This window comes from Thamnophis sirtalis, unplaced genomic scaffold (genome assembly GCF_051295495.1).
Source record: "Thamnophis sirtalis isolate CommonGarterSnake01/CBP01778 unplaced genomic scaffold, rThaSir2_p1.2 scaffold_13, whole genome shotgun sequence".
Classification (NCBI taxonomy): domain Eukaryota; kingdom Metazoa; phylum Chordata; class Lepidosauria; order Squamata; family Natricidae; genus Thamnophis; species Thamnophis sirtalis.
Window position 1 is genome coordinate 14,856,036 of NW_028261393.1, and position 21,723 is coordinate 14,877,758.

Here is a 21,723-nt window from a genome sequence, read left to right on the forward strand (position 1 = left end):
CATACACACACACATACACATACACACCAGTTGTGGGCTGCTGGGGTTCCGCACGGGTTCGGGAGATCCTCTAGCTAGGATTCTGCCCAGTTCGGTGAACCCCTAAATGCCTCTCCCTCCCACCCTGTCCCTCCCCTCCCAGGAGTTTCCACGCAGCTCCTTCATCATGCTAGGTAAGTACAAGGCATGGGGAAGGGGGAAAATGGGCCTGTTTCCAGCCTCCAGAGGGCCTCTGGAGGCCAGGGGAAGCAGTTTTTGCCCTCCCGGAGGCTCAAGAAAAGCCTCCGGAGCCTGGGGATTGCGATAAATTCCCCCCTCCCCCCATGGTGCAGGAGCCCGACTAGGCCATGCCCACCATGGCCACACCCACCCAGCCACGGGGCAGAGAACCCGTTACTGCAATTTTTGAAGCCCGCCCCTGTATCTATGTATATACATCCGTGTGTGTTTGTGCGTGTGTGAATGTGGCATACTAAGAATCTGTTTTCATTGCAGAATTCGCAAAGCACAAATGGGAAAACCAGTTGCCTACCATTTCATCAAACCAAGAAGCTTATACCACCTGGCACTAGGGATCAGAGTAAATCTCCATCTATAGTAGCTTTTTTTTTCTTCATAAGGGCAACCAATTTCTTCCCAGACATTTCTAAGCATGACATGAATGAAAATTTCTACTGTTTTATTCTCATTTAGTAGCATGCTGAATTCTACCAGCTGTGATGATTCCACAGAATTTCCATATCAAAGGTTCACAGTAATTGGTATAAGCTTCTGAGTATGGACCTTCTTTTGATCCACCTTCAGTTTTTGTAAGTCATTGCCACCTTTTATGGGAGCAAGTTCCATAATTTCTTGAAGAAATACCAGAGCATTCTTTAGAAGAAATAGGTCAGATCAATGCTACTCGTTACTTACAAAGGTCTCGACCATATTTGGCTTATAGTTGCGAAGGGTCTTTGCGGCAAAGAAAACATCCACCAGCTTGTGACACCTGATCATCTCCAGGATCATGGTGCAGGCGCAGAAGGTACCACTCCGTCCACCTCCGTTCCTACAGAGAGAAATTAGACACATGAAGAATGCAGCTAAAAGAAGTCCAAGAAGAACTGTGAAGCGGTAGTCACTATTTAGCCTAGCATTAGAGAGAGAACACAAAAAAAAACCAAGCAAAGATATACATGTCCAGTTTTTCCATACCATCGTAGAGATCACAAAATTAAAAGATGGGTTGATGCTACTCACAGGATACATGTAGTTATCCCTCGCTGAAATGTTCTAACTTGAGATAAATGTTCTGACCCAGGATTCCTTAGAGAGCAAGAAGCAAAGTCTTGTACCCGGGAAAACCTCTTTTATTTACACCACTGTGAATTCCTTTCATTCACAGTCAGCAAGGCTTTAGCAAACAGTCTTTCAGAGGAATGTTCATCCACACACACCTTATCTTGTTTAGAGAACTGTCAGATAACTAGTTTCCAAATACCGGGCAAAGCAAAACTTGACACAGAGTCTCTTATAATCATAAACAGAACTTTCCAGACCCAATGAACAAATTATCTCCTGCAAAAGCTCACTCCCTGTTTGTTCCTCTTTTGTTTCCTCTGGGAGAACTCCTCTGAGTCTTCCGAGAGTGGGCGGCATACAAGTTAATTAAATAAATAAATAAATCACCTCCAAGTTGTGGCTTTACTCTTAAGTCGACCCTGCTTTCTTAGTCGTCTTGTCTTCCAGCAGCTCTGCACATGTGCACACTGGGAAGAGGCTCCAGCTGTTCTTCTGCCTCACTGCTGTCTAACTCCCTCTCTGCGTCTGACACAGAGCCCTCGTCTGAGCTTTCTTCAACCCCCAGGTTCCTCCCCAACCTTCTCATTGGCCGCTGGTGGGTCACACCAATAAGATGCAGAATTCATGGCATTCTTGCGTCACATTTACTATGGTTTATCTGATCCTTGAAAACCATGTCATTTGGAAGCTTTAAACAAAGGTCTCTCAAACATTTACACCATTTGTAAAATGGTGCTTAGTCAAATGCTGGTCAGCTTACAGAGACTTTTGTTCAGCGAACAGTGAAGGACCTGCTGCTTTATTATTGTCTTCAAAGTGTGAAAAACCCACAGGAATTACAATCAATCCTTGCTGTCTTTTAGAAAAAGCAGCAAGATATATCTCTTCATCTTAGATATTAATTGGTTTAACTGATGACTTTCTACTCGGTGTGGCTGGAGCTATGCTTTGAACTTTTTTTAAAAAGCAATCATTTCTTTTTTTCTTTTTTGTATTTGGCATTTTTCTCTTAATCCCCATGCAAGTTATTTACAGTTAAGACAGGCTAGGCTATAAATCTAGTAAATAAGCAAAAGCTGCACAAGCAATCTCTTGTCCATTTTGTTTTGCTCAAGTCAAGAGGAATAATAATGAACTGGCATGGAAATGAACTGGTAATGAACGGGAAATTAGTTTCATACTTATTCTTATGATTCCCACAAGAGGCAGAATTAGACCGTCGGATTGCACACTTTTTCAGCAAATGATGTGTTTCTTTCCGGGTGAGGCATAACTCGGTTAAGCTTTCAACATAGCCATTTTGAAAACAAAGAGACACTAGACCAGTGATGGCAAACATTTTAGCCACAGGGTGCCCAAATTGGAAGGCGCATGCATGTGAGCGCCAGAACGCCTCGGAAACCCGACTAACTGGCAGGTGCACACGTCAGAAATCTGACAACCAGCTGGCTGAGCTGGGGCAACAGTGCCCGTGACCACAGAGTGGGATCTGCGTGTTGTGGTCTGCCGGTGGCCTGTGGAGCTGGCAGCAGAGTCGGACAGTGAGGAGGTTTGGGAGCAGCATGGGCCAGTCCTGGAGTCTGGGGAAGGCTCGGACGAGAGCTCTGCGTTGCAGGCAGAGAGGGGGCCAAGGCCATCTGGTAGTGATGTGCTGCCTCCGGAGCCTATGGAGCCTGACATCAGCAAGGCAGAAGAACAGTGTGAGCCTGTTCTCAGTGTGCGCATGCGCAGAGCTGCTAAAAAGCAAGAACTGCTAAGAAAAAAGCAGCGACTCAGGAGTAAGGCTTGGAGGTGATTGGCCCCTCCCATAAGACATAAAAGAGGAGCAAACAGGCGTCAGCCTTTGCAGGAAGCAACTTTGTTCTTTCTGGTCGGTTCAAATTCTGAGAAGCTCCTGTTTGACTCTGTGCTCTGTTTGGCCTTGCAAAACCAATTGGCAATTAGATCTCTGGCAGCGTTTCAAGGGAGATAAAGGTGGGTGCTTATCAGCATTAAAGACTGTAGCAGACATATGTCGGACTCTTCACCGACTGTTTGTGAATCATTAAGGGCTGTGAATGACCATAATTCACAGCCGTTTAAATAAAAGAGGGTTTTGGGGACTAAGCGTGTGATTTATGCTTTACCAGGAATCCTCGGTCAGAAGACTGCATGCCACCTCTGGTACGCGTGCCATAGGCTCGCCATCACGGCCCTAGACTGCCTGTTTCTGATAAAATATGATAGCTAGTGGCAATAGTTGAGAAATAACCCTTAGTAAGAGATTAAATTGCTGAGCAAGCTTCAATTGAGTGCTTAAACACACAGGAGTTTAAAGATAATAATAATAATAATAATAATAATAATAATAATAATAATAATAATAATAATAATAATAATAAAACAGAGGGAAAGGGAACAGTTATACTACGAAACGGTGAGCAACTTGTTAATGAAGTTAATAGCTGCAAGCACTATTACACAGTTGTGGTCACGCAGCATATTAACCTTCCAGGAAAAGTATTGCATAAATGCCAACATTGTATTATTATTTGTACCGGGCTGAAATTTTCACCTATTTTAAGTGGATAGGATGGAAACCATCTTCAAATAACAAAAGACTCTTTGGGATATTCCATACACAAGTTTTGGGATCTCACGTTTGGGTTTGAGGCACGGCTGTTATTACGGGTCGTCTTCGACTTACAAACAGTTCACTTAGTGACCATTTAATGTTACAGCGGCACTGAAAAAAGTGAACATACGAATATTTTTCGCACTTACGACCCGTTGGAGCATCTCCAGGATCATGTGATTTACATTTGGATGCTTGACACTGTCTCACATTTATGACTATTTGGGTTATATGATCAGTCTTTGCAACCTTCTGACAAGCAAAGTCAATGGGGAAATTAGATTCAAGGAACAGCTGTGTCACTAATTTAACAGCTGCAGTGATTCACTTAAGTAATGTGGCAAGAAAAGTTGTAAAATGGGACAAAACCCACTAAACTCACCACAGTCACTCCACATATGCGTGGAAATGTATGACTAGTTTTTTTCTTTTTCTTTCTTTCTCCACCCCCCCCCCCTCTAATTACTTGCATAGGGTTTGGTAGGTAAGCTCCCTGTTGGGAGAGCGAGTGCGTTCAGAGAAGCGTTGTGAGAGTTGTGTTGGAGAACACACAAACCGGCATATAGAGACACTGCAGTTTAAATAGGCTTTTACTTTCGTGGAAATAGAGGTATCAGAGTCCATCAAACAGTCCAAGTCATACACGGATAAGACAGTCAGTCATCAATGTCTTTCAGTTAAGGGATAATCCAAATAACATAGTCCATAATCATACAAACAGTCTGGTACTCAAAGTTTGCTAGCAGTTGCAAAATAGCTCACGGCACTTTCTAACAGCCAGCTTCCAAAACACTCAGATCAGATCAGCCCAGCATCTAGCAAACAGAGAGCTAACAGTCATTCTGGCTCCCTTTTATGGCCAATTGAGGAAACAGCAACCAATCACATTTTACAGTATGATTTAAAGAAACAGGTACAGCATTGTTACATGATTTATATATTGCCAACCCAACCGTTAGATTATATTCCTAACAGGGTTTATTCTTTATACTATTTATGTATTTTTTGGCATGGACTGCAGTGAGGCTAAAACCGATTTCGTTGTATACATGATGTACAGTAACAATAAAGGCTATACTATACGTAACAAATTTCTCACTTAGCAACATAAATTTTGGGCGCAATGGTGGTCGTAAGCTGAGGACTACCTGTATTTAATGCAATCATTTCCAAACTAGGCATGCTTCAGATTTTTTGGTTATCAAATCTGAGAATCCACCAGCCAGCAAGACCTTTGCTAGGAATTCTGGGAGTTAAATTCCACATATCTGGAATCTCTAGATTTGGGGAAGGCTGTTGCAAGTGAAGGTGGCAGTAGGTTTTTCTTATCTTTTTTCTTCTTGTAACAAGACTAGCTAAACTCTTTGACGGCTGTTTTCTGAGCCGGAAAACAGGTCAGGGAACATTTTGGCCAGCCTCTCTCTCTCTTGCTCTACTGCTATTGCATTTGGTCCAATATTGAAGCTAATCTCAACAGGGAAAGTCTGTTGTCTTTTTTCCTGGATCTGATCACTCAGCTTTTCTATTCCAGGATGTTATTTTGAAGAGGGGGAAAAGATGGGCATTTAGAAATGACAACTCCCAAATCAATCAAACCAAACACCTGTGCGTGAGATTGTCACTGTCTCAAACTCCAAGTATAAGATTAAGCCGCTTCAAGTGCTCCTAACTCAAGCACCTGTTTGGCTTTCTGTAAACTGGTGTGACCCAAGCAAAATTAGTTTCTCTCCCAGCAGTGTATGGGCATGTTGCCAGCTTGCGCTGTAAATTCTTCTGGGCATGGATTCCCTTCAGAGCTAATAAATCTTTCACACTTGATATAATCAAATTAGCCAGATGTATACAAGATGGCTGTTTGTGAGCCAAAGCCCCCTATTCTCTTCTCCTTTTCTTCAATTCCTTACCCTCTGGAATTTGCAGACATGCTGCCAAATTATCTTTAGACTAATACACAACCTTAATTTGGCTGTTTCGCTGCTGGATGCCCTTGTCAACTTGGAAGCCTGCTTGTTCTCTTGGAGTGTGGATGTTGTTCAACCAAAAATCAACAGCTGAAGAGCAACACAGTGATTGAGTTTTTTCCGCAGATACCTTTTGAAATCAGTTTTGGCTGCTTTTAATCCCTGGCTGCAGCTGTTTACTTAGATGAAGCTACAACCTGTGGTTTATTTTATTTTATTTTTTGCACATTGCATTATCCCTGGGACTTAGAGAAGTTTTTCAGATTTCTGGGCAGAACTTGTGAAATGTTTAGTTAATGGGGTGAGTAGGGATACTGAGGAAAAAAGGGTTCGAGGCATAGGGCTACATTTCCTCTCAATTTAATTGCACCGATGTGCTTAATGAACACTTGTACAGGACACAAGATTCTGTGGTCTGGTTAGACCAGGGGTCGGCAACCTTAAACCCTCAAAGAGCCACAAAGGTCCTAACCGGAAGCCCCCTGTTCAATTCTGGAGCCAACTGGAAATCCGGTTCCCCCCACCATTGAGTCTCCTAGTGCGGCATCTTTTTTCCTCTACCTGTACTAACTAAAAGTCCTATCAATTATGGAGCTGACTAGTGACAGGGAGTCGCAGCAGAAGGATGAAAGAGCCACATGCGGCTCCAGGTTGCTGACCCCTGGGTTAGATCTAACAAACCTGGATCATTAAACTATAGCTTTCAAGAACATCCCTTAGGCCCATGCAATCTGTTTAACAGAATAACAGTTGGAAAGTACCTTGGATGTCTTCTAGTCCAACCCCTGTTCAGGCAGGAAACCTGATACCTTTTCAGACAAGTGGCTATCCAATCTCTTCTTAAAAGCCTCCAGGGATATAGCCAATTTCATTGTATTTATTTTGTACAATGACAATGAAGGTTATACTATTATGGAGCACCCACAACTTCTGAACGCAAGCCATTCCACTGGTTTCTTGTGTACTGGTCTCACTGTTGAGAATGTTTTCCTTGTTTTTAGGTTAGTTCTGTCCTTGCTTAGTTTCCATTCATTGTTTCTTGTCTTACTCTCTGGTGCTTTGGGAAATAGGTTGACCCTCTCTTCTTTGTGTCAAATATGACATGCTATCATGTCACCCCTAGTCCTTCTTTTCAATGGACATACCCAATTTCTGCAACCATTCTTTGTATGTTTTAGCCTCTTAATCATCTTTGTTGCTCTTCTCTGTACTCTTTCCAGAGTCTCAACATCTTTTTTTATATCATGGTGACCGAAACTGGAGGCAGTATTCCAAATGTGAATTTACCAAGGGATTATAAAGTTTTCTAAGACTTCACTTGATCTTAATTCTGTGCAGCATAAGACTGTGCTGTCTTTGCCCTGCTCCTCTTCCATTCTTCCTTGTTTAAGCATCCATGCTTATTTACACCATAGTTGTCATTATAAATAAATCAAGAAGCTTAGGATTAATTTCTTCTTATTGACCAGGATATAATAGTAAGTTCACAGTAGGGCTTACGGTATTGACAGATCTTAATCTTGATATTAGAAACTAAAGGCACTGGATTTGCAAAAGGACATTTACCTACAGTGTTATTTCAACTATTTCCATGTAGACTCTCTGGCTATGAAGAATTCCAATCCATAAAACCCCATAATTCTATGTGAGTTGTGTTGCTAACAGATCTGCCAGCAGAGCTGGCAGCAGAGTCAGATAGTGAAGAGGTTGTGGAGGAACATGGGCTACTCCTGGAGGCTGGGGAAGGCTTGGACAAGGGCTCTGCATCAGAGGCAGAGATGGGGCCAAGATAGTCTGGCAGTTCTCAGCTGCGTTTGGAGCTAAACAGCAGTGAGGCAGAGGAACAGCTGCATCCTGTTCCCAGTGTCCCCATGCGCAGAGCTGCCAGAAGAAAAGAACAGCTAAGAAATCAGGGCTGGCTTGGGAGTAAAGCCACAGGTGGATGGTGAATGGCTCCTCCCATAGGAAATAAAAGAGGAGCGAAAGGGGAGTGGGCTTTTGCAATTTGTTCATTTGTTTGTTTATTTGTTTCAGGAGTGTGAAGATCTGTCTGTGACTCTCAGAGACTCTGTGCCAAGTCTTTCCTTGAACAAGCACTGCGTTTGGAAAATATTTACATGGCAGCTTTCCAAGCTAGATAAGGTCTGTGGTCATAACTTCACCTTTGAAAGACTGTTTACCAGGCCTTTGCTGAATGTGAATGAGAGAAATTCACATTCATTTAATAAAAGGGATTTTGTCAGGACCAGGAATCTGCTTCGTGCTTTTTGGGGAAGCCTAGGTCAGAACGCAAGACAAACAACAGTGCGGAATTGATTTGGAGATAAGAATACCACCTCCCTTACTTGAGGAACATTGATTCTCCATCGGTCTTTTCCCACTTAATCCAAAGAATACTTACAAACAATGGACAATGGTCCTGCCATTGCCGCTCTCTCCTTGCCACTTCTCTACTTGGGCTAATAAATTCAGGAAAGACTTTTTCGAATCTGGAACATCTCTGTAGGCTGACCACCGCAGGTACTGAAAGTGCTGGACCATCAAGTGTCCTTCCTGTAACTAGAAAAGTCCTGTTATTAGTTCTCTTCCTGTCAAGAGTTTGCTAAAACCAGAAGTCTTGAATCAGCTGTTCTCCAGGATGAAGCACAACTTGGAATCTGATAGGTGATATCAGCTGTCCATCTCCTTGCTTTTTCTTCTAGGATGAAAATACACTAAGCCTGAGTTGCTCAATGTTGGCAACTTTAAGATGGGTGGACTTCAACTCATAGAATTCAATCTTCAATCTCAAACTGTCTACCGTGGACCTCACCCCATTCCTAAGAGGTCCATAAAGGGGGCGTGCATAAGCGCACCAGTGTGCCTACATCCCTGTCTTACTGTCCCCATTTATCTGTATTTACTTCCTTTGTTCATGTTTATGTCCATACCTATATTTGTTATCTTTACATGTTTGACAAACAAACAAACAAATAAACAAACTCCCCTGGGAGTTGAAGTCCATGTGTGTTAAAGTCCCAAGTTTTGGGAAACCCTGCACTAAACCATTCACAGCTCCCCAAATCTTTCAATTTAGCTCCAAAAACCTATTCAAATGGCAAATTTTATTAAGGTGGAATATGCATAATAAAAGAATAACCTTATTAGCCAGATTTAGGTTCAATCTTAAGAAATTACATCAAATTTATTGATTTTTGTTTCTATTGTATTCAGTTGTTTGCTTTTAGAATAAACTCTTCAGAATGCTGTTCAAAAACTCTCTGGAGATTGATTGCCCATATTCTTGCTCAGTGTTCCCCAGAGATGCATGGGACTTCAACTCCCAGAATTCTTAGAAATCATGAAAAATAACAGAATTCTGGGAAGGGTTCATGATCAGGAAATATTGTTCTAGGGCAGTGATGGTGAACGTTTTTCTGCTTGGGTGCCAAAAGGCTGCATGTGCGTGATAGTGCACGTGTGTGTGACCACACCCATAATGCAATGCCCTCCCCCCACACATGTGTGCAGGGCTCACTGAAACTCCGAACGTCTAGTAGGACCATTGGGCCCATTTTTCACCCTCCACAGGCTCTGGATGCTTTCCTGAAGCCTGGGGAGGATGAAGACGAGCTCCCCACGCCCTCTGGAAGGCTGAAAATCATCTGGCCAGCATGCACATACATGCTGGAGATGACATAGGCAACGTCTCATGGAGATATGGGCATAGAAACAGGCGAGAGACCTGGATTTCAATCATTGCATAACTAGGACAAACTCTTATTGAGGGGGAAGGTCTTTTCAGACAGCAATAATATTACTTCACTTCAAAATGAGATAAACCTACACCAGCTGAACTTCTCTCCTAAAATTCTACTCCTTCATTAAGTTGAGGTTCTCCTCGTTGTACCCAACTTCATTTACAATATGACTCATTGTTGGGCCTCAATGCAGTAGTTGCTAACCACTGGCTTATATTATTTTATAGCATGGAGTCTGTGATTCATGAAAATAGGGAATTACCTACTTAGTACAACATGAATCACAGGCAATTCTACTCAGACAATACCGCTCAACATTTTTCAACTCTTTAACTGGGGAGGGGAACAAAATCCTCTAGATCTAATGCATACCTAACCAACCAAGTATACAAGCATATCAAGATTCTTTGTGTTTCTGATGATGCTACATGTTGATAAAATTTAAATGAGGTGGAGTAAATTAAAACTGTTAATGTATTCATTCCAGAATGGACTTTAGAACATCATCTATAAATCATCTGAGAGGCATGGGACATTTCATGGGGCATAGAAGAATGAAATGATGTCAGAGTTTGCAGTAGAAATCACATCCAGAAAGCACACATGGATAACTGATTCAGCAGGATTCATTAACTTCTTTATATACATAATAACACAAGAATAAATGTACAATACCAACAGCAGATTCTTCCAATGTGGTAGAGGAGAGATTGTTTCAGTTCAGAGCAGACAGAAAAGTTTCAGTTTCAATTCTCAGCACAGCACTCAGAACTGCAGGGCTAAACCACACTGAGGCTCCAAGCTGTTTCAGCTCCCATTGGCTGACCTTGTTACTAAACCCTATTCATTGGCTGACCTTGTTACCATGTCTCTGCCAGTCATGAATATTCTGACAAATGAGTTGTTCTTATTTGGTTCTGAGTTACTGTTTCTTTGGACTTATTCCTGAATACAGAAAGTCTTTGACTTATGACTACAATTGAGCCCAACATTTCTGTTGTTAAGTGAAATGTTTGTTAAGTAAATTTAGCCCCGTTTTATGACTTTTCTTGCCACAGTTGTTAAGTGAATCACTGCAGTTCTTAAGTTAATAACATGGTTATTAAGTGAATCTGGCTTCCCCATTGATATCACTTGTCAGAACATCAAAAGACATGATCACATGACCCTGGGACACTGCCGATGGTCATAAATATGAGTCAGTTGCTAAGCCTCTGAATTTTGATCACATGACCAGGAGAATGTTTGCAAGGGTCATAAGTATGGAAAATTGTCATAACTCACTTTTTTCAGTGCTGTTGTAACTTTGAGTGTTTACTAAGTGAAGTCGAGGTATTACCTCCAACTTGTACACAGACAATCACTTGTTTAGTTACATTCAAAAGTTACAAAGCAACTGAAAAATGTTACTTATTCACCATCCACCAGTGGCCTTACTCCCAATTCGACCCCTGTCCCTTAGCTGTTCCCTTTGCCTGGCAACTCTGTGCATGCACACACTGGGAACAGGCTCCAGCTGTTCGTCTGCCTCACTGATGTCTGACTCTGAAGGTAGCTGATAACTGACATATGGCTCTGCCCCCCTCTCTGCCTCTGACATAGAGCCCTCATCAGAGCCTTCCCCAGACTCCAGGACTGGCCCATGTTCCTCCCCAACCTCCTCACTGTCCGAATCTGCTGCCAGCTTTGCTGGCTGCTGGCGGGCCAACACTTAGCAATGGAGATTGTGGTCCTATTGTAAGTCAAGGACTACCTGTATTAGAGCTACACTTGTTTCAAAAATGATTTGGAAGAGGCACTTACTGATGTACAAAATCCAGAAAAGCACAACTCTTTCGTAGCACTACTGCCTTTGCACTCTCAAAAATCCATATAACTCCTTCCAACCATAGTTGTGAAGTATGCATATCTCTACTACAGTATATTGCAGCCAGCCAGCCGGCCAGCTATCTATCTCCTGGCAGTCAATGACTGTTGGCTGCTTGCATTCATTTGGTATTCACCGCATCATAATAATAATAATAAAAGAGAGAGAGATTGAAAGGGAAAGAGAAGGGAAGCAGGGATAAGGAAATGAGGCCCTGTAATACTTTCATAATATGGGTAGATTTGCAATATAATGTAGTTAGTATGGAATGGAATGAGGGGGGATTACCCGCCCTTAGCTAAGCGAGCCTGGAATTTAACAGCACTGGATAGAAAGCTCAGTACAAAATCAGTGGAAAGGATGAAAATCCTAGGAGGCTCAAAGCGGGTTTTCAGATTGACTCTCCGTGGGTGGCATTATTAATGCCACTGTAATGACCTGGGACAGGAGAGACACTATATTGAAAAAGGGACAACTAGCTACCAGTTTCTGAGCAAACTGCAGTGAGATTTCCACCTTTCCTTTCTAAGATTTCTAAGACTAGCACCCCCACACATGGGTGCTAGTTGTTCCCAACTCTAGGGGGCGGTGCTCATCTCTGTTTCTAAGCCAAAGAGCCAGCGCTGTCCGAAGATGTCTCTGCCCCAAATGATCACAGTGCAACCCCTTTTCCCCTTTCCATTCCTTTCGGGTCAAGTTTTTCAGAAAGAAAGGAAGGGAGGGAGGGAGGGAGGGAGGGAGGGAGGGAGGGAGGGAGGGAGGGAGTGAGTGAGTGAGTGAGTGAGTGAGTGAGTAAGGGATGGATGGATGGATGGATGGATGGATGGATGGAATGGAGGGAGGGAGGGAGGGAGGAAGGAAGGAAGGAAGGAAGGAGGCATTGGTTTAATTAAAAAAAACAGTGCAGATGTTTAGAGCAAACTCACCCGTGTTATGTTCTGCACCCGGAAAAGACGGGCTACAACATCTTCATCACTTGACCGAGATATATATTCCACCTGCATGGGCCCATATTGCTGGAGACCTGGTTCTGGCCAATATTGTAAACAAGGCTAAAAAGAGAGGAACCAACAATGGCAATGAATACTTTGCACTGTAGAGATAGATTTACTTACCTAATAAGCCATAAAGTGATGCATTTGGCTTGGAGTTAATATATTGTGCAAACTCAACCAGGGAGAGCAAAGGTAGAAGGGCAGATTCAGAATTTTAAGGTTGAAGGGAAAAGTTGATGCACGCTTCAGTGGATTAAACATTGCTGTTCTCCCTTCCCTTCCCTCATTAAATGTTTCTTCTCTCTCCTTCCCTAAACCTCCAAAGTTTGCCTCCACATTTAATGCACTTTGGTTATTTTACTTTGTGATTCTCCTAACAAAGAATAATCCCTGCACTGTGGAATTTCTGTGCTGTGGAATCAAGCAACGCTTATGGTATTTTGATTTTATGTGCAATTGTAAAACCCACCACTCCTTCCTGCACACACCCACTTCTAGTCCCTCTTTCTCTAAATGAATAAATCTCATCTGTTGGTTTTCTCTCTCTCTCGCTCTCTCTCACAGGGAAGCAATTCAATGTTATCAACATCCCCTTCAATCAAGGTTTGTTTTCAGCCAATTCCACCTAGGATACATCAGGACAAGGTTTTAATATCGCTTGGCATTAAAGTGGCAGGGAATGATGACTGATAGGAAGGACTCTTGATATTCATTCATCTGGCACAGCCAAACTGATGCATTGTCTACTTGGGGCGTTATGAATGAGATTGTTTTCAGACCAAGTTCAGTTGTAAATCTTATCCCTGTAAACATATAACCTTTTATTGAGAATAGGTATGACCCAGCAAGAGAAAATTGGTCCACTGCACTAAACCAGAAGTCACAACCATTATAAAGATCCTTTCCCCCCAAGTTCTAATTCAAGGATTCTTCTCCTGTAACATTGTACTCCTAACTAGGGCATGCAAAACCTTTGCCAGACCAATTCTCGAATACAGCTTGTCTGCCTGAAATCCACACTGCCTGTCAGATATTATTGAGTGGGTCAAGAAATATTTCATGAGAAGAGTACTCCTCCGCTCACAATAGAATCCCTCATGCCACCAGGCTCAAAATTTTGGGCTTGGACACTCAGGAACTACGCCACCTGCGGTCCAACCTAAGCACAGTACACAAAATTGTCTCCTACAATGTCCTACCTGTCAATGATTACTTCAGCTTCAACCACAATAATACATGGGCAAACCATCGATACAAACTCAAGGTAAACTGCTCCAAACTTGATTGCAGAAAATATGACTTCAGCAACAGAGTGGTCAACGCCTGGAATGCTCTACCTGATTCCGTTGTTACATCCTCAAACCCTCACAGCTTCAACCTTAAACTGTCTACTGGGAACCTCATCCCATTCCTAAGAGGTCCATAAAGGGGGAGTGCATAAGTGCACCAGCGTCCCTACCATCCATTTGTATTCATTTCCTTTGTTCATGTCCATGCTCATACTTATACCTGCTATCTTGTACGTTTGACAAACTAACAAATAAATAAAGATCCTTGTTCCCAGGTACTAATTCAAGGATTTCCCCTCCTGTTCTTTGGAGCCAATGGATGTTTGCCTCTTTTCCTGATCGCTCTGGGGAGGCGTCTGATCTCCATGGACAGAATGGTTCTCTCTCCAGCATGAAAACTGCTACTCCTGTCCCACCAACTTCATTGCCTATGACAACTACCAGGATGTAAATATCAACACAAAAACTACGGTGTTTGTCACTGCACTTTCAACACAACATTCGGGCCGTCTAACAATTCAGGTTGCACTGGATAGCAAGTGCATTTAAAGAATACAGGTAGTCCTCAACTTACAACAGTTCATTTAGTGACCGTTCAAAGTTGCAACGGCACTAAAAATGACCGTTTTTCACACTTACAACTGTTGCAGCATCCCCACGTTCACGTGATCAAAGTTCAGACCTTTGGCAGCTGACTCATATTTACGACAGTGGCAATGGTCCAGAGTCATGTGATCCCTTTTTGTGACCTTCTGGCAAGCAAACTCAATGAAAAACCAGACTCACTTAACAACCGTGGCAAGAAAGGTCTTACAGTGGGGGGAAAGTCACTGAGCCAATGTCTCACTTAGTAACCGAAATGGTCAAGGACTACCTGTAGTCAATTATTAATGAAAACTATCACTCTTTGCAATCGCAATCCTATGCAAATTCAGAGCCATCATTTGGGTACTGCAACTTCTTCCTGTAAGACATGATTCAAATGAGGGAGATGTCCTCCAAACTGCCTTCCCAAAGTCGCTTGCAGATTTACTGACTGGAGTAAATGTTCAAAATGAGGCTGAACATCCCTAAAGAAGCAGGTGTTCAAAGTGATGAGCAGAATAAGATAAGGTAAAGATAAAGGTTCCCCTCGCACATATGCGCTAGTCATTCCCGACTCTAGGGGGCAGTACACATCTTCATTTCAAAGCCAAAGAGCCAGCGCTGTCCAAAGACCTCTCCATGGTCATGTGGCTGGCATGACTAAATGCCGAAGGTGCATGGAACGCTGTTACTTTCCCACCAAAGGTGGTCCCTATTTTTCTACTTGCATTTTTACCTGCTTTCGAACTGCTAGGTTGGCAGAAGCTGGGACAAGTAACGGGAGCTCATTCAGTTATGCGGCACTAGGGATTCTAACCACTGAACTGCCAATCTTTCTGATTGACAAGCTTAGCGTCTTAGCCACTGAGCCACCGTACTGTACATAGTGGGAAGCATGGGGATCTGATAGGGTGGATCTAAAGCATGTTTGCAGAACGTCCATATAGTTCGTCTGTTTTAATCAGCCCATTTCCTGGATCTGAATCATAAACTCATCCAAAAGGCTGAACTCGCAGAATGCGTTAAGTTGCCAAAATCCACACCAAAGTTAAAAATAACCAAACCTAGCGTGCTGTACAGACACGGGCGGAAAGTTTTTTCAACTGACTTGGTTAAAATGTGCTGCACAACTCTGATTATGAAGACCAGAGAAGAAATAAGTTTCTTATGTAGGATGAAAATAGTTCTGCCTCTCTTCTCTTTTCCAGTAAAGCTACCCCAATCCTTAGATCACCCTGTTGCAACAGAGTTCACTGCTTGGATTTCCCTTTGTGTCAATTGCTTCCAGAGTTAATTTCACTCCTGAATAAACTCCCTTTGGCCCTGCAGTATTACTAGACCTCCTGATATGGTAGCACTGAGACGAATGTTTATTTTCCTCTCCTGTTTATTGAGCACGCAGTGGTCCCCTTTAACTCAGCCAGCAAGACTGACAAAAGAACACTCATCCTGACTCCAAGGGTGGTCCTTTAATTCATTTGCCTCCCTGATTCAGTATCCATAGTACGACAATAAGTTGGGTCATTGGCCCTGGAAGTGTCTGATCTTGACTCATAAAATCATCCATTTAATGAAGGTGTCCATTAAGAGTCTACAGTATTAATGTTGTGCTTTTCAAAAAAAAAATCAAGCAAATTAACATTATGGGCTTGTAATGGGTTCTTAAAACTGCCATGAACCCAACAAGAGTGCTTTGGAGGTTTAGGGAGGGAGACTCAAAACTTCCCAAATGCTCTACAGTTTGACGATCTAAATACATAACCTAAATACATTATCTAAATACGTAACCAGAACAAGACGACACAAGGACAGTTTTCGACCCGAATGCCATCTCTCTGCTAAACAACTAATTCCCCCAACACTGTCAAATAATTTACAAAGACTGTATTGCTATTCTTCTTCTCATCCTTCCTAGTACCTATCTCTTCCCACTTATGACTATAACCAGGCTGCTTGTATTTTTACAATTTGTATTGTTTTATTTGTTTTTTAATCATACTTCTTAGTATGATTTGAACTATGGTGCGGGAGAAGACTCCTGCGAGTCCCTTGGACTGCAAGATGATCAAACCGGTCAGTCCTAGAGGAGATCAGCCCTGACTGATCTTTAGAAGGCCAGATCCTGAGGATGAAACTCAAATACTTTGTCCACCTTATGAGATGGAAGGACTCACTTTAGAAGAGTCTAATGCTGGGAAAGATTGAGGGCAAAAGAAGAAGGGGGCGACAGAGAATAAGGTGGCGGGATGGAGTCACAAAATAATTTAATTGCTTATTAGTAACCTATGCCTATCACTGAGTGTTGTATCTTATGATGCTTGATGAATGTATTATATTTGATTTTTCTTTATATACACTGAGAGCATATGCACCAAAGACAAATTCCTTGTGTGCCCAATCACGCTTGGCCAATAAAGAATTCTATTCTATTCTAAACCATAAGTTCCCAAAATTCAATCCATAGGATGTTTATGCCTGCTTTCATCTGGAGCCCTTAAGCATCAACTTTAAGAACTTCTCAGAAGGCATAGACATGAGTTGATGTTCAAGGGCTCCAGCATGACGAAGGGAAGCATAAACATTCTATGGACTTAGACTTGGGGGGGGGGATCTATAGTTTATCTACCTACATACCGGAAGGCACCAGGTTGGAGGAGGTTGCATGGTGCCACCTAATGTCACTTAAAAGCATGCACATGTTTCTGGCAGCAGTCCTTCCACCCATTGATTGAATGATCTCCCAGAATGGACTTCTCTTGTCATTTAGTTGCCAGCTTCCATCTCAGTCCACTGTGCAAACCCAATCATCTGTGATTTATTTAGCAAACCATAATGATCAGGGAAGCAGGTCAGCAAGGCCTCTTCAGCTGACTTACAATGGCCAAATACCCTTCAGCTGTGCGCCTACAAAATGATCTCAATGGTAGCCAATGGCTGGCTGTGCTTTGCCCACTTCTCTCTTTTCTTTTAAAGCAATAAATCTAGAGTGACTGGCTGTGACTGTTCTTTGCCACTGAATGCACAACTTCCACTGGCTGGAGGGCAGCAGCAGCATCTGCTCAGCATGTGGATGGCCATATTCCAAAAATTGCTCAAGCCAGACTCCATTCTTAGCTATTTAAGGAGTAGAGAAAGAAATAGTCTTACGCCTATGCTGTTTCAAGCCTTCTGTCTATAAAAGACCCAAAATCTAAACAAAAGTTTGGGGTGGGAGGGGAGAAAGCAAAAATGGCAACCAGTTTTTAAAATTACTTTGAGGGGATCTTGGATCTTTGGGGTGCAGGTTTTGCACCCCAAACAATCAAGGAAAGCAGAGATGGTATTCAGCCAGTTTTGACAGGTTCTGGGGAACCGGTAGAGGAAATTTTGAGTAGTTCAGAGAACTGGCAAATAGGCTGGCCCCACCCTCACTGCCTCCCACCCTCCCAGTTGATCTTCTTTTGTTGCCCTGAACAGGAGAACGGAGCTGGAAACCAGGTTAGTGGAGTGGAGAGGGAATGGGGATTTTTCAATAACCTTCCCCCAGGAGTGGGGAGGGAATGGGAATGTTGCAGTATCTTTCCGCTGCCACGGCCACAAAGCCACACCCACAAAGCCATGCCATGGCCACAAAGCCACACCCACAGAACCACTGAAGGAAATGTAAACTGATAGAAGTTTGGCTGGAGAGTCCAGGACTTCCTACCTTAACATGGTTAAGTTGGAGAACACTCTTAATTGCTCTTCCAATCCTACTTATCATTTGATTATTTCATCCCATCTTTTTTTTTCTTTTTTGCTCAGGGCAAAGAACTCAGAGTACCTGCTCAGTCGGCATATTTATTATTTAGATTTCTGCCTTTTCTCCAGGAACTCAAAGTAGTGTGCGTAAGTTTCTTCTCAGTACTTGTCCCACGGGAATAACTCTGTGGGGTAGGTTGATTCATTTACTTATTTAGCATACGGCGATGTGACATTAGCCAAGAGACAACAAAGCTAATGCAGAGTAGTAGTTTGGCTGCCTGAGACCGCTAGCCCTGTTTGGTTTTATGCTTATGTGCTTACCAAGGTTTGCCACAGGAGGCGTGCTATTCTGCACTAGATAGAAAGATGAGCAGCAGCATCTGGGATCCTCTCCCTCCACTAAAGTGGCCTCACAAAACAGGCATTGCAAGTAGGAAGGTCCAGCGCCAGCAGGATTCTAACCATCCACACAAAGCACTGGTATGTCTTCCCACCGAAGTGATACCTATTTATCTACTCACCTATCTACTTATCTAATCTACTTACCAGTGGTGGATTCCTACTGGTTCAGACTGGTTCAGCTGAACCAGTAGTGGTTTGGTAGCCTCGGTCGCTGGAATCGGCAGTGACCCAGGCCTGCCACACCCCCAAACCGGTTCCCCTGGGCCACCTTGGTTGTTTTTTTGCTTTTACGCATGTGCAGAGCAATTTTTATTGAACTGCGATGTGAGCACAGCGCACATCAAATGTGCATGCACACTGCATGTCCAACAGCGAACCGGCAATAGTGACTGCCGGAACCCACGCCTGACTCACATATAACATGCTTTCAAACTGCAGAAGCTGAGGCAAATGTGGGATAGGTTGAACTAAGAGTGAGTGATCCCAAATTACCAGCGAGGTTTTACGCCCGAAGGGAGATCTTGAATATGGGTCCCCCTGTTCCTGGGGCAACGCTTTATAGACCTGGAACAAAATTAATAGTGCAATAGAGATGGTCATACGACAAGTGGGTCTCTCTCACTTACCCAGGCAGAATTGGACTGGTTGAGCTGGTTTAGCATAATGATGGAGGTGCAGCCATAGTCATATACCAACCTCCAGAAATCTGTTGTGGTGTTTTGTAGGGGGTGCAAGGTTACAATGAAAGCAGCATTCTTGGTGTAGCTCTAGAGGAGAACGAAAGAGATTGGTAAAAGCAGGTAGGAAACCAAAAACTGAAACAATTATTAAATGGGTATTGTGATGTTTCTCAAACTCTCCTACTTTAGGATGGGTGGACTTCAACTCTCAGAATTCTGGGTGAAGTAAAATTTTACTAGAAATATATCTCAATCTCTTAATACCAATCATCCCAATCCTTTAATACCACATTCAAAGGGAGGGAGAAGCACATTATCTGCTTTTGGTTCTCTCTTTTTTTTTTAAATTTAGGCTGGCGTTAAGATGAACCTTACCTAATCTGACAAAGTCATTCTTCCAGGAAGTCTGCTCTCCAATCACAATTGCAACATAGTTGGTTAAAAGCATGGAACAAAAAGATTTTTAGATGACGAAGGAGGGAGCAAATATTTAGATTAGGATTTCTAACCTTGGCAACTTTAAGACCAGAGGACTACAACTTCCAGAATTGCTCAGCCAGTTGAAGTCCACATATCTTAAAGCTGTCAGAGTTGAGACACCCTGGTGTAGTGTATCTTTACCTTAAAGTAAAAATTGAGAAGATGTACATCATTTAAGGTATAGTTGGCTGAGAACGAGAAAGGCTGAGCACCAAAGAACTGAGGCCTTTGAATATCAACAACCTCAGTTATGCAGATGATACCACTCTAATGGCAGAAAGTGAAGAGGAACTAAAGAGCCTCTTGATGCGGTGAAGAAGGAGAATGCAAAAGTTGGCTTGAAACTCAACATTGAGAAAACTAAGATCATGGCATTCAGCCCTCTCAATTCCTGGCAAATAGATGGGGAAGAAATGGAGGCAGTGACAGATTTTATTTTCCTGGGCTCCAAGATCACTGCAAATGGGGACTACAGCCAAGAAATTAAAAGATGCTTGCTCCTGGGGAGGAAAGCTATGGCAAATCTAGACAGCATACTAAAAAGCAGAGATATCACCCTGCCAACAAAAGTGTGTATAGTCAAGGCGATGGTTTTCCCAGTTGCAATGGACGGCTGTGAAAGTTGGACCATAAGGAAGGCTGAGCACCAAAGAATTGAGGCCTTTGAACGATGATGATGCTGGAGAAGACTCCTGCGAGTCCCTTGGACTGCAAGGCGATCACACCGGTCAGTCCTAGAGAAGATCAATCCTGACTGCTCTTTAGAAGGCCAGATTCTGAAGAGGAAACTCAAATACCTTGGCCACCTGATGAGAAGGAAGGACTCACTTTAGAAGAGCCTAATGCTGGGAAAGATTGAGGGCAAAAGAAGAAGGGGACGACAGAGAATGAGGTGGCTGGATGGAGTCACCAAAGCAGCAGGCATGAGCTTAAATGGACTCCGGAGGATGGTACAGTACAGGAAGGCCTGGAGGAACGTTGCCCATGGGGTCGTGATGGGTCGGAGACGACTTCACAACTAACAACAACAAAAGTACCCATGAATGGAATAGCTGCCCTCTGCTCAAATGCTTTTTGAAAATACTCTTTTTAAAGGAACAAAGGTAGAAGAAATCAGGTTCTAAGGTAGACAGAAGGATGGCCTTCCTTCACTGAGTCAGCCTAAGTCAAATCCCAATCAAATCATTTCATTTCTGTGATGGTGAAAGAAAAGAACTAGGAAAAAAAAACATACAGATGAAACTTTTCACTCTTGACAATTCATTTTCCTTTGGAGCAGTTGCATGGTGGCAGGCTTTCAAAGTGATTGTTCCCCTTCTTCCTAGCTAGCTGCCATTTCCTTGGTTAATTGAAAGATGTGATTGATTATTTTAGGCAATGTAGCTTTCTTTGGCCCTACCCTTACCCGGAAGCTAGCGTACCGTTTGTTTGCATGACACACTGGCATAAAATAACGCAACTCAATCATATTGTCTAGACAGAGTGCAATCTACCGGGGTTTTGGTGGAGGTGATGATGTAATCAGAACTTTCTAACTCAAGAGGAAGCCAAAGGAAAGCACATGCGGCATCGCTGACACGTGACTGTATGAGACAATGTTCTGAATTAATGTAAAGCTGCTTCCAATGTTTCTCTATGTGCCACATTGTAAGTGCCAGCAGCTCCAACAGCAGCAGATGCTGGAACTGTAATTCTGCAATATCTAGATCAGGGGTGTCTGTTGAGGCCTGCCAGTGGCCAATGGAGCTGGCAGCAGATTTGGACAGTGAGGAGGTTGGGGAGAAATGGGGGCCAGTCCTGGAGTCTCTGGAAGGCTCTGATGAGGGCTCTGTGTGGGAGGCAAAGGGGGAGCTAGGACAGTATGCCAGTTATCAGCTGCCTTCAGAGTCAGACATCAGTGAGGCAGACGAACAGCTGGAGCCTGTTCCCAGTGTGCGCATGCACAGAGTTGCCAGACGAAGGGAACAGCTAAAGAACAAGGATTGACCTGGGAGTAAGGCCACAGGTGGACGATGAATGGCTCCTCCCAGAGGAAATAAAAGAGGAGCGAAAGGGGAGTGGAGTTTTCAGGAGACAATTATTTGACTCTCTGAGATTCCTTGC

At 43.1% G+C, this 21,723-nt stretch overlaps 1 protein-coding gene across 1 annotated transcript in view; it reads right to left on the reverse strand.

Annotated features, from left to right (window-relative positions):
* Positions 1–21,723, reverse strand: part of PTPRU (protein tyrosine phosphatase receptor type U) — a 422,700-nt gene that overhangs the window by 9,444 nt on the left and 391,533 nt on the right. Inside the window, exons 26-29 of the mRNA XM_087727684.1 lie at positions 19,087–19,227; positions 12,393–12,518; positions 8,261–8,418; positions 916–1,051 (exon numbers count right to left, since the gene is read on the reverse strand). Of these exons, the coding sequence (XP_087583810.1) occupies positions 916–1,051; positions 8,261–8,418; positions 12,393–12,518; positions 19,087–19,227 (561 nt within the window). The remainder of the gene's footprint in view (positions 1–915; positions 1,052–8,260; positions 8,419–12,392; positions 12,519–19,086; positions 19,228–21,723) is intronic.